Below are 17,858 nucleotides of genomic sequence, written 5' to 3'. Positions count from 1 at the left end.
AACACTTGACGACGACTTACAAAAAACCGTTGCGCCACCTACTCTTCAGGCGGTGAATTGTTTTCAGCACCCACAGCCTACGGAGAACCATAAACAAAGTATATCCGTCCGTATCCGTGCGTATCCGTGCGCTCGCCCTTCCGTAAATGGAGACGCAGAAGCATATTTCGGCCTTGAGCTAAAATGTCGGAAACAACTAGAAAAGGTCATTGTGTTGTTCTCACATACTTTCCTAATTTCTACTTTGGATACTCAGACTTTTGTTAGATCTTCAGTTTTTGGAAGTAAGAATGCCGTTTTGTCAGGACTAGAATGCCGATTGTCGTTGTCAGGACTAGTGTTTTATCGATATTTTTGTACTCTTTTAGAACTTGGAAATATTGAGATCTAGTAAATCAGTATAACATACACATCTGTAGACATGAAGTGGCAGCTTCAGCCATTTGTAGCTATTAACATTTTGGCGGCTGCAGCAGTCATTTAGGTTTTGGCTGAGCTGGCTAGCCAGCCAATAACTTCATAAGCCAGCCATTATTCTCAAAACAAATGGCTTCGGGGTCTAGCTCACCAAGCCCCCTCCCTTCACTTCTTGGCTTGAAATAAAAGCCCTTGTGGATCTTGATGGTATTGCATTTCAGATTTGGTATCCCATTGGTAAGTCTACAGCATGGATTTTTCTATACAGTGACAATTTGTGAAGAATATACATTTTTCAATGGTTGGCAATGTTAGGAGGAATCCGCCATTGCTGCTTGCTATATTTATTATTATTATTCTTTTTGCCCCCCTAAAACTCAATTTGTTTATGTAGGCCAATATTTGGCCTACATAAACAACCTAGGTGTCAAAAGGTTCATCTTGGTAGCGATTGAGTTGCTTCTATTGGGATTTACGTTGCGTTGCACGGTTTAAGTAGCAATTAAGTTTTTGTGGCGAAAAGTGAAGCTAACGGTGGCTAACTTGCTAGCCACAGTCAATGACGCTACTTACGTCACGAAAACTCGCGTGACTACCTCTAGCAGAACATTAGTTTAGCAGCTCGTTAACTTCTGGGAGATAACTAAGCTAACTGCTTTACTGCAAGGCAGCTGCAGAAACGCCACAAGCAAAGAGGCCAGGGTGATAACTATTTACAAATTTTACTTTGTGATATGACACACAATTGTAATGTGTAATGTACAATATAAGCTGATAATATTAAGGAAGTAGATCTACTTTCGGAAACAGTAGTCTACAATTTCACTGAAGTATTCCCTTACAAAAAAGAAGTATACTTCAAGTTTATTTTGTAAGTATACTTAGTATAAAAAGTATACTATTATCATGGTACTTAAGAGTATACTAGCAGTGTACTTATTTCTATACTATTTTTGTACTAAGTAAACTGAATTGGCCCACTGTTTAGGTCATTTAGTACACTTTGAAGTACACTTATAGTGTATTTCGGGTTTACTTTTGAATACTCTAAAGTAACCTGTGTAGTGCACTTTCAGTTCATGAAGTATACTTCCTAAAGTACCTCAAAGTATACTTTGCAATACTTTCAAGTGCACTTTCAATTAATGTAAGCACGTCAAGTAGTGATGTGTCGTTCGTGAACGATTCGTTCATTTTGAGCAAATCCTTACAAGGAGGAGGGAGTAACGAGTCCTCTCAAAGAGTGATTCGTTCATTTTCTCGTGGCCGCGCATCGGGACTGTTGCATAGGCTCGTCCAAGTAAACTATATATATAATAATTCGTTCATTTCCCAACTCGGTCTTCGGGTACGAGTCTTTGGATCATTTTTCACGTGACCTGCATAGGCTCTGTAGTGGTAGCTCGAGGAAACGCTAGAGGGAACGATTCGTTCATTTCCCGACTCGGTCTTTCTACGAGTCTTTGGATCATTTTTCACGTGACCTGCATAGGCTCTGTAGTGGTAACTAGAGGAAATGAACGATTCGTTCATTTCCCGACTCGGTCTTTCTACGAGTCTTTGGATCATTTTTCACGTGACCTGCATAGGCTCTGTAGTGGTAGCTAGAGGAAACGAACGATTCGTTCATTTCCCGACTCGGTCTTTCTACGAGTCTTTGGATCATTTTTCACGTGACCCGCATTGTATTTTTTAGTAGAGGAAACAGTTTCCTCATTCCCTTTCGCGTGGCCGCTGTTTTAGTAAAATGTGAATGATATTCGCTCAAGTCATCATACTGACTGGTTTTGTTATTTTCACTTTACACTTACAGTTTAGTGCAGTGTAATTGTTTGCCATGATAATTAAATGCTAGTGTGATAATAAATGACCAAATCATACAAACTGTCATGATACATTATTTTAATGCAGGAATTTCTTTTAAAATAGTATCTGCTTGTGCACATGTCATGCACTAACCTACATGAGAATATGATACGAAACGAATGACTCGAAAAAAGATTCTTTCATTTTACTGAACGAGATTCAAAGAACCAAATCAGTAAAATGATCCGAACTTCCCATAACTAACATCAAGAAGTAAACTTTATATATGTCAATTTACTCTGATTTACTAATATATTTAAATGTTTGCCCTTCACACGTCGCTGATCTTGCGTCACTTGGCGATAACGGGGACCTATGCCAAGTGACACCGGAGATCCTTAGCTGAAAGAAGCTAATTGTTGTGTATACACATGTAGAAATAATCCAGCTCTTCTTATGAAACGTAACACACATTTAACTCATGGTTACAATGGTAAACCGGCACAACAATGACAATTACCACGCAACAAAACACTACATTCTAAGCAGACACATTAAAAAAACTAAATTCATGAAGTTACATTTGTATTTCGAACAAACGGCAAACTTATCTGCAAATTTTTACATTATTTACCGCCTTGCATCATGGGAATTGACCAGCCAATGAGCAATGCTATATTCATTTTTTCAAGTCCTTATTTCGTTCTTCAGTCAGTTTGACAGTATAACCTTCAAATGCACAATGCAACCCTTTTATCTGCTTCTTTCTCAAGTAGCTTTTTCGTTTTTTCCATTAATACTAATTGATAATTATTAGTATAAGAGTATAGGGCTTCAAAATGTTTTGGCAGTAATTAAGGTTACAGCTTCAGTACGAAAGAAAATTCAATGTGCAATGCATAATAGATTTTCCTAGACATCAATAATTTGAATGAGATGGATCTAAAGAATTTAACCTGTAATGTAGGCCTACTTAATTATTTTGACTGTTTTTGCTGTATAATAATAGAAAACGTACATCTTACTCCAGAAGAAATGTATACAATTTTCTGTTTCGAAGCATACTTCTTAAAAGTATATCAAAAGTGAACTATTTTCAAAGCATACTTAAAAGTACATCAAAAGTTCACTATTATCTAAGTATACTTCTTAAAAGTATATCAAAAGTGAACTATTTTCAAAGCATACTTAAAAGTATATCAAAAGTGAACTATTTTCTAAGTATACTCCTTAAAAGTATATCAAAAGTGAACTAAAAGTGTACTATCCATATTTTAGTATACTTATAGTATACTTTAATATACTTCTTTTTTGTAAGGGTTAACATCATGACATTAGCCTCTGTTGCCCGGGAAACACATACTACAGTGGTCTATGATGCATACTTCCATACTGCATACTTCCAGCCTAAACCGTACAACGGAACGTTAAATCCAATTCAACCAACGCAATCGGTACCAAGACGAACACAGCAGTAGTCTAGTACTGTACCGTAGTAGTACAATTTACCGGGGCAGCTTCTCCACACAGGGCTATATCGCATTTTGCGTTGTTACTGACAATGATCGCTACCAGTGAGCTTTTTATGAATGAGCGATTTTCCACTAAATAAATGTCAAGCTTATTTACGTTTTGGGGGGCATATTTTCAGTTAGTAGATGGTACTGTTTGAATCACGATTCCATCTTCTACTGCCGGTAACGTCGTAGAATAATCTTCAAAGTGGGTTCTTTATTAATGAATGAAGGCAATGAGTAGGCTAAATGCCTGAAAATATCACGATAAGGGAAAAACTTAAAAGGATGCTTAAGTCATAGAGATTAGGTCAATTTTTACACTGGTCTGCCAAATTTATTCATTTTGATTGAACGATGAGGCTGCCCCTCTGCCTTGCAGGGGAAATGAGAAGACATCTATTTCATTCTACACTTCACTCGTATTTTCAGTTGTAAATGAGCGGCAAAAAAATATGCTTTTAAATCTATGTAATCTTTATAAATAATAAGTATGCATTTTTATTAGTGGTGGGCCGTTATCGGCGTTAACACGCGTTAACGCGCTGCGACTCATCGGCGATAAAAGAAATATCGCCGTTAATCTATTCTCAAAGTTGGGTTGGGAGCTGGGTCTATATTACGCAAGCTATGATGACTTTCACCTTGATATTTTAGCGCGGATGTATACCTAGCCGAATTCCACTGTAGGGGGCGAGAACGAGTCTTCGAACCTGTGTATGTCTTGTGTATGAAATTATCACATCAAACGTGACGTGCTAACATGGATGCAGCTTTGAAGCCGCCTGATTTGCTTCAGGGAAAATGTATTTTTAAGAAGCTTCCCAATGGAAACATCGACAAGACTAAGGTTGTTTGCACCTTGTGCTATGCGGAATAAGTTTACTGTAGGAGTTCTTACAGTCTCAAATACCACCTAAACGCAAAGCATCCCTTAGCTAATGCGGGAGATGCCGGGCCAAGCACTGATGTAGCGCAGGGGAAGAGTCGTCGTCAAACTACGATGTTTGGGTGCAACCGAGGCAAGCCCGTCAGCACAGCTCTATCAGCCAAGCTAACTAATCTAATAAACAGTTAATAAACACAAGTACATCTTATTGAACATAATTTATTTTCATCACCAATTATCATAGTAGAACAGCTTTCTCAAGCAGTTTGTGATGCATTTTGGAAACAGGAGATGAGCTCCTGGTCTAATGCGCCACCTGGCTTGAGAAACCCGTTCTCAAAGACTTACTTTTAGTCATTATTATAGACTTAAATTTTTTTTAAGTCTATAATTAAAAATTAATCTATGCCCACCACTAATTTTTATATAAAATATACAGCAATATCAGTTGTAAAAATGTCATTCAAAAACGGACCCCTGTGCAACCGACGCAAGCAAGCACACCCTACAATTTCCCCAGAAATTGTACCCTCTCTAGTTGCTGTAGCTGCCTATTAGCCATGCATCCTAAAACCTAGATGGTGACTTGTTGGATTGTTGTCTTATATATACAGGGACCTCTTTAGATACTCCTCTGGGTTAACACCAGGGAAGGCATCTGATGAGCATGTAACCGAGATTGGTGAAACCTCAATCACGCCCACCCCCACCATCAAACTGACATCTTTTTGGAGGCGTAGCTGGCTGATGCGGTATTTATGAAATGGGGTTGTTGCGTGAGTGAGTCATAGAACCTGAGATTGAGCCTCGCTGTGGGATAGTGTGGGAGGTAGCGATGCTGACGAGCTACATAACACCTATAACACTCATTCAGGTGCCTCAGCTATGTGCTACAGCAGATAGGCTATTTTAACACGATTTAATTTGCAGAACGTGATCCAGACTCATGTAGGTGTGTGTGTGCTCACCTGCGCAGGTTTTAGCACCAGTGTGTTTCCAGCTGCGAGGCAGGCAGCACTCTTCCATGCCAACATCATGAGCGGGTAGTTCCAGGGGATGACGATGGCACACACCCTGGCGCGGAATAAATGCACTCCCACATAAATGCTACTATTGCCGATACAGTAATACTATTGCCAATACTGTCATCACCTGTGACCTGTAACCCCCACAACAGGGGGTTGTGGGGGTTACCAAACGTGAACTTTGACCTCTTACCCCAATGGCTCTTTCTTGGTGAAGGTCAAGTTTCGGTTTGGCCTGGCCTGGTTGATTGGTATCGTCTTGCCCTGGAACAGGATGTGACATATAATAAGACTACAACACACAAAAAGTCCCTGTAAAGTACGAGTGGAGCCTATCAACAGATGCCTCACCTGGATCTTGTCACACCAGCCGGCGAAGTAGCGGAAGGTCTGGATAGACATACCCACATGGGTCTTGAGGGCCAGGGTGTACACGGCCCCAGAGTCCATGGACTCAATGGTGGCCAACTCCTCCTGGTGTTCCTCCATAAGATCAGCCAGTCTTGGAGAGAGAGAGGGGAGGGGAGAGAGGAGAGTGTTAGAGAGAATGAGTGTGTGTGAAAAAGAGAAGAGAGAGAGAGGAGGGAGAGAGACAGAGATAGAGAGAGGGGCATAGAGAGAGAGTGGGGGGAGTGAGAGAGAGCGATAGAGAGATGGGCAGAGAGATAGAGAGAGGGACATATAGAGAGAGGGCCATAGAGTGTAAGAGAGAGAGAGAGCGAGGGGCATAGAGAGAAAGAGGGGGGAGAGAGTGACAGAGATAGAGAGAAGGCCATAGAGAGAGAGAGAAAGAGGGTGGGGGGAGAAAGAGACAGAGAGGGGGCATAGAGAGAGGGGAGGAGAGAGACAAAGATAGAGAGAGAGAAAGGGGGGGGGTTTGAGAAAGAGCGTAAATGTAATCTTTAAAAAAGTTGACGTCCATAGTGATGCACAGATGTGGGCTCACTTGTAGAGCAGCGTTCCTCTGTCCCTGGGGTTCATCCTGCCCCATGGGCCTGTCTCAAAGGCCTCCTTGGCAGCTGCCACTGCCCGGTCCACATCTCCCACTGAAGCATATGCCACTTTGCAGATCACCTTGGAGAACCGAGTGAACATTGACGGTCGCATTGTATCATCGTGTTAGCTTGCTTGCGTGTTATATGTGAGTATCCATGATGTGTGTATGTGTGTAAAATTCAGACTCACAGAGCCATCAGAAGGGTTGATGGTGTCGCAGGTCTTGCCGTTCTCTGCGTCCTCAAACTTCCCGTCGATGAAGCACTGATACGGCATCTTCACCGTCATGTTGTTGATCTCTTTAGTGGCCTAGTAGCCAAGCCGGAGGGCGAAAACAAATTTAAAACAATGCACGCATTGATCAACAAAGCCTTCCTGTAACATATAAGTGCTTTTTCCCCCAGAAGTATTTAAGTTCCCGACGTGAGAAAGTCCGAATGACCGCAATACGTATGAACCAAACGGCACCACCGGTTCACTCACGTAACTGACGACCAGCTCCTCCTCCTGGTCTTCTCCTCTCAGTCTCCGCACAAACATCTGGACGAAGTCCCCGAAGGTGGTGGCCATGTACACGTCCTCGTTCTGCAGCTGCACGCCTGAGCACTTCTGCTTGATCTCCTCAACCAGCCTGGTAAGGCGGAGAGAGAAGGGGAGGGGGGGAGAAGGGAGAAAGAGAGAGGGGGGGGAGAGAGGAGGGGGGTTCACTCAGGGAGGGTCACAAAGGTTGGGGGGTTATACCGTACGTATATATATATATATACACATACACACACACACATTTGTGTATATATATATATATTTTTTGGCTTTATAATAAACAACACAGCTTTATAATAAACATCCACAAAATTAGACTTGTTCTAGAATATAGAAATAGGTTTGAGACGTGTTGTCTTATACTACAATATCCTGCTCCATAATATTCAAATCTCACTCAAACATACTTCAGATACTTAAGCAACCACAGATTGGCCTTAATATTGAACAATACTGTTTCTATTTTGTTGACCCCAGCCAGCTGCTCAGACACACAAGTCTGTTCACATTTCCAGACAACAGGGCAACTCGCTTCTTTTGCGAGTGTTGTCTGCCATATATTACCTGAGCGAACGCTGCTGCTGCTACCGCTGTAGCTGCTAACGCTGCTGCTGCTAGCTGTGTGCTTTGCTTGCATGTGATAGTTTAGGCTGGAAGTACTCCAGTGATAACTCAACCTGACAATCAGTACACACAGCCTTGGTTTTGTCAACCAAGCCATCTGGCAACTTTTGAAATGGAACTTCCCATCATTCAGATACCGTCGGCAGTCGAAGTCATGTGACAACAGGTGATTCCCAGGGTCAAAAAGAAACCTGCGTTAACGGCACTATTTTTTTTTAATCGTGTTAAAGTGAGATTACGTTAACGCGTTATTATCGCGTTAACTTCGACAGCCCTAATATATATATATGCTCATAAGGTAAACAGCTATGGGGTGGACAAGATAATCAAGAACCAGGCAAAGTCCCTCTGGGTTGGGTGGACGGTTAAAGATGGGATAGGGTCAAAGGTCGCTCAAGAGCGTTAGCAGGTTAACCCCCGGTTAGTGAGGGTTGATGGCAACAAGAACGTGAGCTTTCACCTGACCACGTCCATGGAGGCGGCCCCGGACTTGAAGAAGTCTGTGGCCTCCTCGATAACAGCCACGTTACTCAGGATTCCTTTCCAGATGCTCTGAGGGAACAACACAGTCAGACAGACAGTCAGACAGACACCAAAAGCTTCACTGTTTCCAAGGCTTCTCAAACTTATTCTGTGAGGCGGATAGTGGAAAAACACTACAACTTCCACCCCCTTCCATTATAATCCAATGTTTTTCCATTTTCAAAGCAATATATTTGTTTCTTTGTGTCAGATCCCGATCACCAAGGATTTGTCCGAATATAGTTGGAGAGAGACAAAGGGTGACACCCTGTTTCCACAACATTCTGCAGCCTACCCATCTCTCTAATAATGCCAGGAATCAACGGAGTGCAATAATAAAAAATATAATTAATTCGCCTCCAGTTTGGCTTGCTCTCTTCGCTACCCAGCCCCTTCACTCTGATTGGTCCTCTGGTCTGCAATGAGTTTCCTACAAATATCTTGAGAACCGGGCACTCTGTAAAGTTAATATTTTGCAGGTGTCCTTTTTATAATCCAATGGAGTGCAGTACCGCAATTGAACTAATGCGATTAACAAAGGCATTTGCAATGAAATTAAGCTAAACTTAATAAGGAAAATAGGGAAATTCTGTTTAGTTATTTAGAAGCAAATTCGCTTTTACAACCGATATTCAGCTGCTTTCAAATGGGCTGGCCAGCTAACAGAACGAAAATATGAAGTGGATATACTTTCAGTATAGATCTGTGTTTACTGATATCAAAACTGCCTGCACATTGCAAATGTACAAGCGCAGTATGGTGAATTAGGCCTATCACATCTTGGAAGTCCAGGGCTCGACAATAACGATGGCCCGATGGGGCAGTAAAAAGTTACGTCTGGACAGTTAAACTAGCAACTCACTGGCCCGATCGGGCCACTGCAAATTATTGATTGAAAAAAAAATTCGCATTGTAAAAGTTAACATCCTTCATATGTTTTGCTATCTGCTAAATGCATAAATAACTTTGCAGCTCGTGGGGCGCACAGTTGGCAAATCAAGAGTTCAGTAGTGAGTGACGACTGGTTGTCAAATTGTAATTCTCTAATCTCGATACATTTTTTAACAACTGGCGCGAGACTGGCGAGAGACAATAAAGTGAAGATGACAGCAAAGTAGAGCTACGAGCTCAAACGGAAGCAACTTTTTTTATGGAACGAAGATGCACTGTGTAGTCTGTCGTATGTTTCCGTCTTAAGCAGACAAAAGTGGGTATTTTTACAGAGGCACCGACAATTTTCGAAAACAATACCTGACCAGCCATGCTTGCAGGCAGCACATGGTTTGCGTGACAGCTAAGCGGATGGTTGACAATCCATCTTCGAGGCCGTTGACCATGCTGGTCAGGAATTTAAATGTAGATGCCCATCGTGTTATTGCACGACTTATAACAACTGCATATCACGTAATTAAGACGGGCCAGCCGTTCATCTCGTTCCCCCAGGCTATTGAACTGCAGCAGAAGAATGGTGTTTACTTGGGTACTTAGTATCATACAGATGAAATGCTATGGAAGCTTTTATATATTAGCATTGATGGACCAGAGGTTTCAGTTTCAGCCAGACAGAGTTGTGCAGAGATGGCTGTCAGCAGGGAAGAGAGCACGTTATGTTTGAGGTTGAAAGTCAATTGTTTTGCTTTACCTTTTAATTTTTTATCACTAGAAATGTGATTTCATTTTTGTTCTTTTTATATCCAGGATGTGTTTGATAAATGGTTAAACATGTTAACAGAATAACACAACTTATAAGTCTTTGGTTTTGTTGTAACAATGATAAACTAGAGAGGGTACAATTTCTGGGGAAATTGTAGGGTGTGCTTGCTTGCGTCGGTTGTACAGGGATTTTAATGCAATTTTTACAACTGATATTCCTGTATATTTTATATAAAAATGCATAGGGCTACTTATTATGCATAAATATTACATAGATTTAAAAGCATCTTTTTTTTGCTGCTCATTTACAACTCAAAATACGAGTGAAGTGTAGAATGAAATATGATGTCTTCTCATTTCCCCTGCAAGAGGCAGCCTCATAGCTGAATCAAAACGAATACATTTGGCAGACCGGTGTAAAAATGGACGAATCTCTATGACTTAAACGTCCTTTTAAGTTTTCCCTTCTCGTGATATTTTCAGGCATTTAGCCTACTCATATTGCATTCATTCATTAATAAAGAACCCCCTTTGAAGATTATTCTACGACGTTACCGGCAGAAGATAGAATCGCGATTCAAACAGTACCATCTGCTAACTGAAAATATGCCCCCAAAAACGTAAATAAGCTTGACATTTATTTAGTGGAAAATCGCTCATTCATAAAAAGCTCACTGGTAGCGATCATTGTCAGTAACAACGCAAAATGCGATATAGCCCTGTGTGGAGAAGCTGCCCCGGTAAATTCTACTACTACAGTACAGTACTAGACTACTGCTGTGTTCGTCTTGGTAGCGATTGCGTTGGTTGAATTCGATTAAACGTTCCGTTGTACGGTTTAGGCTGAAATTAATTATTTTCATGAACAGATTGACAAAGTTTAGGCTGTGGCAATGAAGTTCAGGTTAGTAGTCAGATAGTTTCCCTATTGAAAGACTTTTGATTAAGCGGAGTGCCGAACATGTTCTGTCGCCGTTTGACTTAAACAGCTGAGGAGTTTTTGTTAGCTACTCACACTAGTGTCTCGGGTAGGCTACAGCGTTGCAGTGAGCTACACTGGTTTGAAACCACAGGTAATGGTAATTTCACCAACAAATCGTTTACTAATGTCAGAATAAATCATACAACGAAAATGTATATGTGAGGAATGTTTATTTTAACGATTGAAAACAGATACATCATAGACCACTGTAGTATGTGTTGCCCGGGCAACACAGGCTAATGTCATGATGCTAATACTTCAGTGAAATAGTAGACTACTGTTTCCGAAAGTAGATGTACTTCCTTAATAATATCAGCTTATATTGTACATTACACATCACAATTGTGTGTCATATCACAAAGTAAAATGAGTAAATAGTTATCACCCTGACCTCTTTTCTTGTGGTGTTTCTGCAGCTGCCTTGCAGTAAAGCTATAGTCAGCCTAGCTATCCCCCAAGTTAACAGATGCGAAACGAATGTTCTGCCAAAGGTAGTCACGCGTGTTTTCGTGACGTTAGTGACGCAGTGACGTTAGTAACGTCAGTGACTGTGGCTAGCAAATTAGCCACCGTTAACTTCACTTTTCGCCACAAAAACTTAACTTAAGCCTAAACCATGCAACGGAACGTAAATTCCAATAGAAGCAACTCAATCGCTACCAAGATGAAACGTTTGACACCTACGTTGTCTATGTAGGCCAAATATTGACTGAGTTTTAGGGGGGCAAAAAGAAATAAAAATAATAAAAATAATAAAAGTATATATGTGAGAGAACAAAGGTTGTGCTCTCGCCGAAGGCTTGAGCACAAAAATGTTAATGTTGAGCCCTGGAAGTCTCTCAGTCAGGTTTCAGAAAATATCACAACTGCTCTCACCAAAATAATTAGCGACCTCTAAACTCTGATGCAAATAAAGTCTCTATCCTTATCCTGTTAGATCTCAGTGCAGCACTTGATACCATTGATCACGACATCCTAATCAATACACTGGAAAAGCTTATTGGGTTCACAGATAGTGTATTGAACTGGATGAAATCATATATCAGAGGAAGAAAGTTTTATGTTAGTTTAGGAGACCATATATCTAAGAAACATGAGAACTGCTACAGGGTTGCTCAAGGGAGCTGCTTAGGTCCATTACTTTTTTCTCTTTATTTGTTACCACTCGGCGACATAACTATAACCTAGATATCCGCTGAACCCATCGATGTAACAGCCATAAATTCCATTAGCAACTGCATGTTGGCAATAAACAAATGGTTGAATGATAACTTTCTTAAATTAAATGAAGACAAAACTGAAGTCCTACTATGTGGCCCCAAATCCAAAAGAGAGATGCTAACTAAGAATTTAGGAAGTTTAAACCCCTTGCTTAAACCAGAGGTGACAAGTCTTGGTGTAATCCTGGACTCAGATTAACTCTCACTAGGGCTGTCCCCACTCAATCGACTAGTCCATTTTCTGGTCGATATGCTCTTGGTCGACTAAGGTGTTTTTAGTCGAGCTGCCGTATGGCAGTGTGAGATCTGATTCCCGCTTGTGTCATCATTTCTGAATTAACGAAATGTTCTACATCTAGATTATATTATTTAAGACAAATAAAGCAACTCTACAAATATATAATTTAAAAGAAAAGGTCTTACTGTTTACCCTTTCGTTAATTTGCGCTTTGTTTTGTTTTGGTATTTCGCACACGGCACAAGCACAATTGCCTGCCGAACTACAAACTCTGCCATAGCCTACTTTGTCCGTGTTATTAGTCAAAATGGCAAAGAAATCTGTATTATGGCAGCATTTCATTAAAGTACATTTACATTTACAAAGTACCGGGTGACTCGAAAAACGTTGAATGCAAACTCTGCCAACAACAGTTTATTTTTCATAGTTCGATGTCGAATATGATGTAGCCTACCACCTGAAAAACGTAAGTTGACCTAGCCCTACTTCGCTCATGCTAACGCGCTGGGTTGAAAAATGAATATGCCTATTATAAGAATCACATCCAAATCGAATGACATTATCTTCTCCGGCCAAGACAACAAAATCTTTCTCTGTTGCACCGTTCCCCACTCAGCTTCTACGTAAGTTTGCATGTTGCAAGTTCAGCCAGTGATAAGCGCGCTCTGATGATTTGCCTGTTAAACAAACAATATTTTTTAATTTGTAGTACATTGTAAGTGATATTACATAATAACCAATCAGACATTTTGTATTATATTGGCATTCGGTAACAACAGGACTGGTGACACAAGACTTATTATTAGTAATTAGCTTATTTTATAGCGGCTGAATCTGGAATGTCCAGCAGCTACATTGAGTCAGATTGGGAAAATGTTTGTCTAGTTATCAATCTCCCTTCTTACGTATGTATTTCTTTCATATTATCTCTTAAAACAGTGAGGGGAAAAAAATCACACAAAAGGGTTTGATGAAAAACATTGACATTTATGGAGAAAAAAAAACGTTTCAAATTTCGATTAGTCGATTTTCAAAAGTATTTAGTCGAGTCTTAGTCGACCAAAGAAAATCTTAGTCGGGGACAGCCTTAACTCTCACATTAATAAAGTTACCACAACAGCTTTCTTTCACCTCAGGAATATAGCGAAGGTATGACCATTCATAAACTAAAATGATGCAGAAAAGTTAATTCATGCTTTTATATCCAGCCGGCTGGACTACTGTAACGCACTTTGCACTGGTCTTCCCAAGAAAAACCACTGAAAGACTACAGCTCATTCAAAACTCTGCAGCTAGATTATTTACCAAAACTAAAAGTAGAGAACACGTTAGTTCTGTCCTAGATATTTGACACTGGCTCCCTGTTACCTTCAGAATTGACTTTAAGGTCCTTTTCCTCACATACAAAGCTTTAAACGGACAAGGACCTAGCTACATTGCTAACTCTCATTAACTACACACCAGCTAGAACACTGCGATCATCAAATGCAGGCCTATTAGAGGTCACCAGAAGCAGTCATAAGAAGATTGGTGATGCGGCCTTTGTCAATTACGCCCTAAAACTATGGAAGACATTACCCATAAATATTAGGGAAGCAAACACGCTACACATTTTCAAAAGAAAGCTTAAAACCTTTCTTTTTACCAAAGCATTTCACAAATTTGATCTCAGAAGGGTTTTACTACTTTTATTAGTTATATTATTGGGGGGGGGGGGATTCCCGCAAAGATTGTGGCTTGTGTTTTGACTTGTACTACTGCTTTTATTGATTGTGTTACATTTTATTGGGTGTGCTTTGCTTTCGGCAAGGGCACAACCTTTGTTCTCTCACATATATATTATTATTATTATTATTCTTTTTACCCCCCTAAAACTCAGTAAATATTTGGCCTACATAGACAACCTAGGTGTCAAAAGTTTCTTCTTGGTAGCGATTGAGTTGCTTCTATTGGGATTTACGTTCCGTTGCACGGTTTAAGTAGAAATTAAGTTTTTGTGGCGAAAAGTGAAGCTAACGGTGGCTAACTTGCTAGCCACAGTCAATGACGCTACTTACGTCACTAACGTCACGAAAACTCACGTGACTACCTCTAGCAGAACATTAGCAGAGCCTGTTTAGGAAGAGCCTGGCCACTCCCTATTAAGCCCCATTGTACCGAATTTTGTTGCAGTTCCACCAGAGTTCCCCTGGGAGTGATCACGGTCGGGTGCAGAATGAATGGGAGTCTATGGAGCTAAACGGCTAAATTTGTCTCTTTCACCTGATTGTCGTTGAAAAATCTCAGATTTGATTGTAGTTTTTGCATGTTCAACATGGATTACAGGTCGAAAGTTGAATGAACGAGTACTTATGTCCTTTCGATTTCTTACAGGGAAAGTCGTTGTTGCCCATAACACGCTAGCATTCTGCTAACGAATGCTGATTGGTTAGTGACTGCGACTGACTGCGACCAGAGATCCCGCTTGATGGCATCCGAAGCAGAACGTCAGAGCATTAGCAACATTAGCAACAACATTAGCAAACCAAAACTCTTTCTAGCATGTGTATTGACAGGGAGAGCCTAACCTGTCAGCTGTGTTGTCGATGCCTCGAGAGAAAAGTGGAAGTAACCAGAGCTTGCCGTCAAGCAGTATCTCAGGCCGTACAATGTGTATGACGTCAATTACATTTTAAAAGGCTTTTTAGAACAGAAAGGCGACTTAAAAAAAAAAAAAAGTGCCTCCCCTTTCGAATTCAGAATTCAAATTACTAGACAAAAAATTATATCCTGAGAAAAGTGGATTTTGAGGGGTATAGCTCCATAGACCTCCATTCATTCTGCACTCGACCGTTAGCGCCCTCATATGGAACTAGAGTGGAACTGCAACCAGTTCAGAACCCGGAAGTTTCCCGAGAGTGGCAGTTCTCTCCATAGATATATATAAAGGGTAGATGTCTCGTCCGCGTTGCTGGACAACGGAGTCGAACGTCCGCACATGGCGGCCATCTTGCTACAGTCAACTCGCTCACCCATAACATTGTGTTGTTGCTACATGTACTTTTTAAATGACCATAACTTGCTCAATTTTCAACCGATTTTGAAACGGTTTGGAAAAAAAATAACAATTATTCATAAGTATGCAGTGGACACTACCTGAATGTAGGCTACTAATCACATATTTGGGGTTGTTTCGAGGCAATAGCCGTGTTTTCCACGACATCACAGCTCCTTCTGGCACCACATATTAAAAATTCATACTAAGAACGTCGCTGCTAACCCAGACAATACGATCAAAATAGCCTACGCTAACCCTTTGAAACACAACATGTGTCTATTCGTTTCCTATGCGATTTCGTGTATGGCTGAGTGTTTCTTCGCTGTATCTTTTGAAATAAATTCATTTCATACTTGTATATGTAGCGAGCACTACATTACAGCCATTCGCCACGATAAAATAAATGAAAGCTAAGAAAATAAAAGATTCGAGTGGGATACGATCCCACGAGTAAAAACACATCCATCATTTATGTCCTTTGCATTACACCGCGAGCTATTGAAGTAGATAGGAGTTTCAGTTATTCGGTCACAAATTGATTAACTACGAAGGACTTCAGGCAACATTTTGTTTTGGTTTCTTCTGAAACAACTTGTTACCGTTGACACTACCCGAATGTAGGCTACTAAACACGTATTTGAGCATCCAGGTAACTTTGTGAGGTTTCTATGATAGGCCTACATTTATTTGTATTTTGTTTCTAACAAACACACAACACATGTATTTCCATCATATTTCATTTATTATGTGAAGCACTACACATGCAGTGTTCGCATTTAAGCTGATATTGTCAGCGACGATCTTACTTTGCAATATGTGGTGTCATTACGGGGCTGTGATATCTTGGTAAATATGGCTATTGCCTCAAGACAACCCCAAATATGTGTTTAGTAGCCTACATTCGGGTAGCATCTACGGTAGTTATTTCAGAAGAACCAAAACAACATGTTGCCTGAAGGCCAACATATACCTAGTTAATAAATCCGTGACTGAATTACCGAAATTCCCATGTGCTTCAGTAGTTCACGGTGTAATGCAATGGACTACAATGATGGATGTGTTTTTGCTCGTGGGATTGAATCCCACTCGAATATTTTATTTTTCTTAACTTCCATTTATTATGGTGTGAATGGCTGTAATGTAGTGCTCACTACATTTGTTCAGAATATAAAATTATGAAATTTACATTTAGTCATTTAGCAGACGCTCTTATCCAGAGCGACTTACAGTAAGTACAGGGACATTCCCCCGAGGCAAGTAGGGTGAAGTGTCTTGCCCAAGGACACAGTGTCAGTTGGCATGACCGGGAATCGAACTGGCAACCTTCGGATTATTAGCCCGATTTCCTCACCGCTCAGCCACCTGACTCCTGATGAAATGAATTGATATCAGAAGATATAGCGAAGAAACACTCAGCCATACACGAAATCGCATAGGAAACGAATAGACCCATGTTGTGTTTCAAAGGGTTACGCGTAGGCTATTTTGATTGTGTTTCCTGGGTTAGCAGTGACGTTCTTAGTATGAATTTTTAATATGTGGTGTCAGAAGGAGCTGTGATGTCGTAGAAAATATGGCTACAGCCTCGAAACAACCCCAAATACGTGATTAGTAACCTACATTCGGGTAGTGTCTATGGGAAGCAGTTGTTTTAGAAGAAGCCACAACAAGATGTTTCCTGAAGGCCAACGTAATTAATAAATACGTAACTATTTAGATGATCTTTTATGAGCTAGAATAGCTTGCAATGTAAAGCAATGGGCTTTGGTGTAATACGTGTTTTTGCTCTAGTGCGATTGAATCCCACTTCATGCGAGCCTGCAAATGTTTTATTTTGTCTCCATTTATTTTGTCGTGAATGGATGTAATGTAGTGCGCACGTAGCCTATACTTTCATACTTTCATATTCGCCGCAGCAAATATGCGATCCGACTTGAAAATCGCCAGTAATGTTTGTGAATTTGTGACGAATCAGGTGATAGAGGAAGACTGATATGTTAACGCACAGCTTGAGAACCAGTTAGTGTGGAAACCAGTTGGGCGACAACACCGGTAACGTCGTAGAATAATCTTCAAAGGGGGTTCTTTATTAATGAATGAATGCAATGAGTAGGTTAAATGCCTAATATCACGATAAGGGAAAAACTTAAAAGGACGTTTAAGTCATAGAGATTAGGTCAATTTTTACACCGGTCTGCCAAATTTATAGACCAATTATCACCCTACGTCACACCACTGTCAAGCATGCTCAACTGCGCATGTCGGCTGCAAAACAAAAGACGAACTTCTCCCAGGTATAATACACTTGGAGTGTCGATCAGGTCATCATATATCTCTGGCCACTGTATTTCAGAGCTTGAAATTAACTTTTTGAGGCACGTACATTTACGTTTCA

The 17,858-nt window shown here is 40.5% G+C and overlaps 1 protein-coding gene across 1 annotated transcript in view; it reads right to left on the bottom strand.

Moving 5' to 3' along the window:
* The window catches only part of aldh1l2 (aldehyde dehydrogenase 1 family, member L2), a 43,891-nt gene that overhangs the window by 7,923 nt on the left and 18,110 nt on the right, over positions 1–17,858 (bottom strand). Inside the window, exons 9-15 of the mRNA XM_067254106.1 lie at positions 8,272–8,363; positions 7,131–7,278; positions 6,837–6,956; positions 6,598–6,725; positions 6,003–6,153; positions 5,845–5,915; positions 5,595–5,700 (exon numbers count right to left, since the gene is read on the bottom strand). Coding sequence (XP_067110207.1) covers positions 5,595–5,700; positions 5,845–5,915; positions 6,003–6,153; positions 6,598–6,725; positions 6,837–6,956; positions 7,131–7,278; positions 8,272–8,363 — 816 coding nt within the window. The remainder of the gene's footprint in view (positions 1–5,594; positions 5,701–5,844; positions 5,916–6,002; positions 6,154–6,597; positions 6,726–6,836; positions 6,957–7,130; positions 7,279–8,271; positions 8,364–17,858) is intronic.

Source organism: Osmerus mordax, chromosome 17 (genome assembly GCF_038355195.1).
Source record: "Osmerus mordax isolate fOsmMor3 chromosome 17, fOsmMor3.pri, whole genome shotgun sequence".
Taxonomy (NCBI): Eukaryota; Metazoa; Chordata; class Actinopteri; order Osmeriformes; family Osmeridae; genus Osmerus; species Osmerus mordax.
This window is presented reverse-complemented; position numbering and strand designations above follow the sequence as displayed.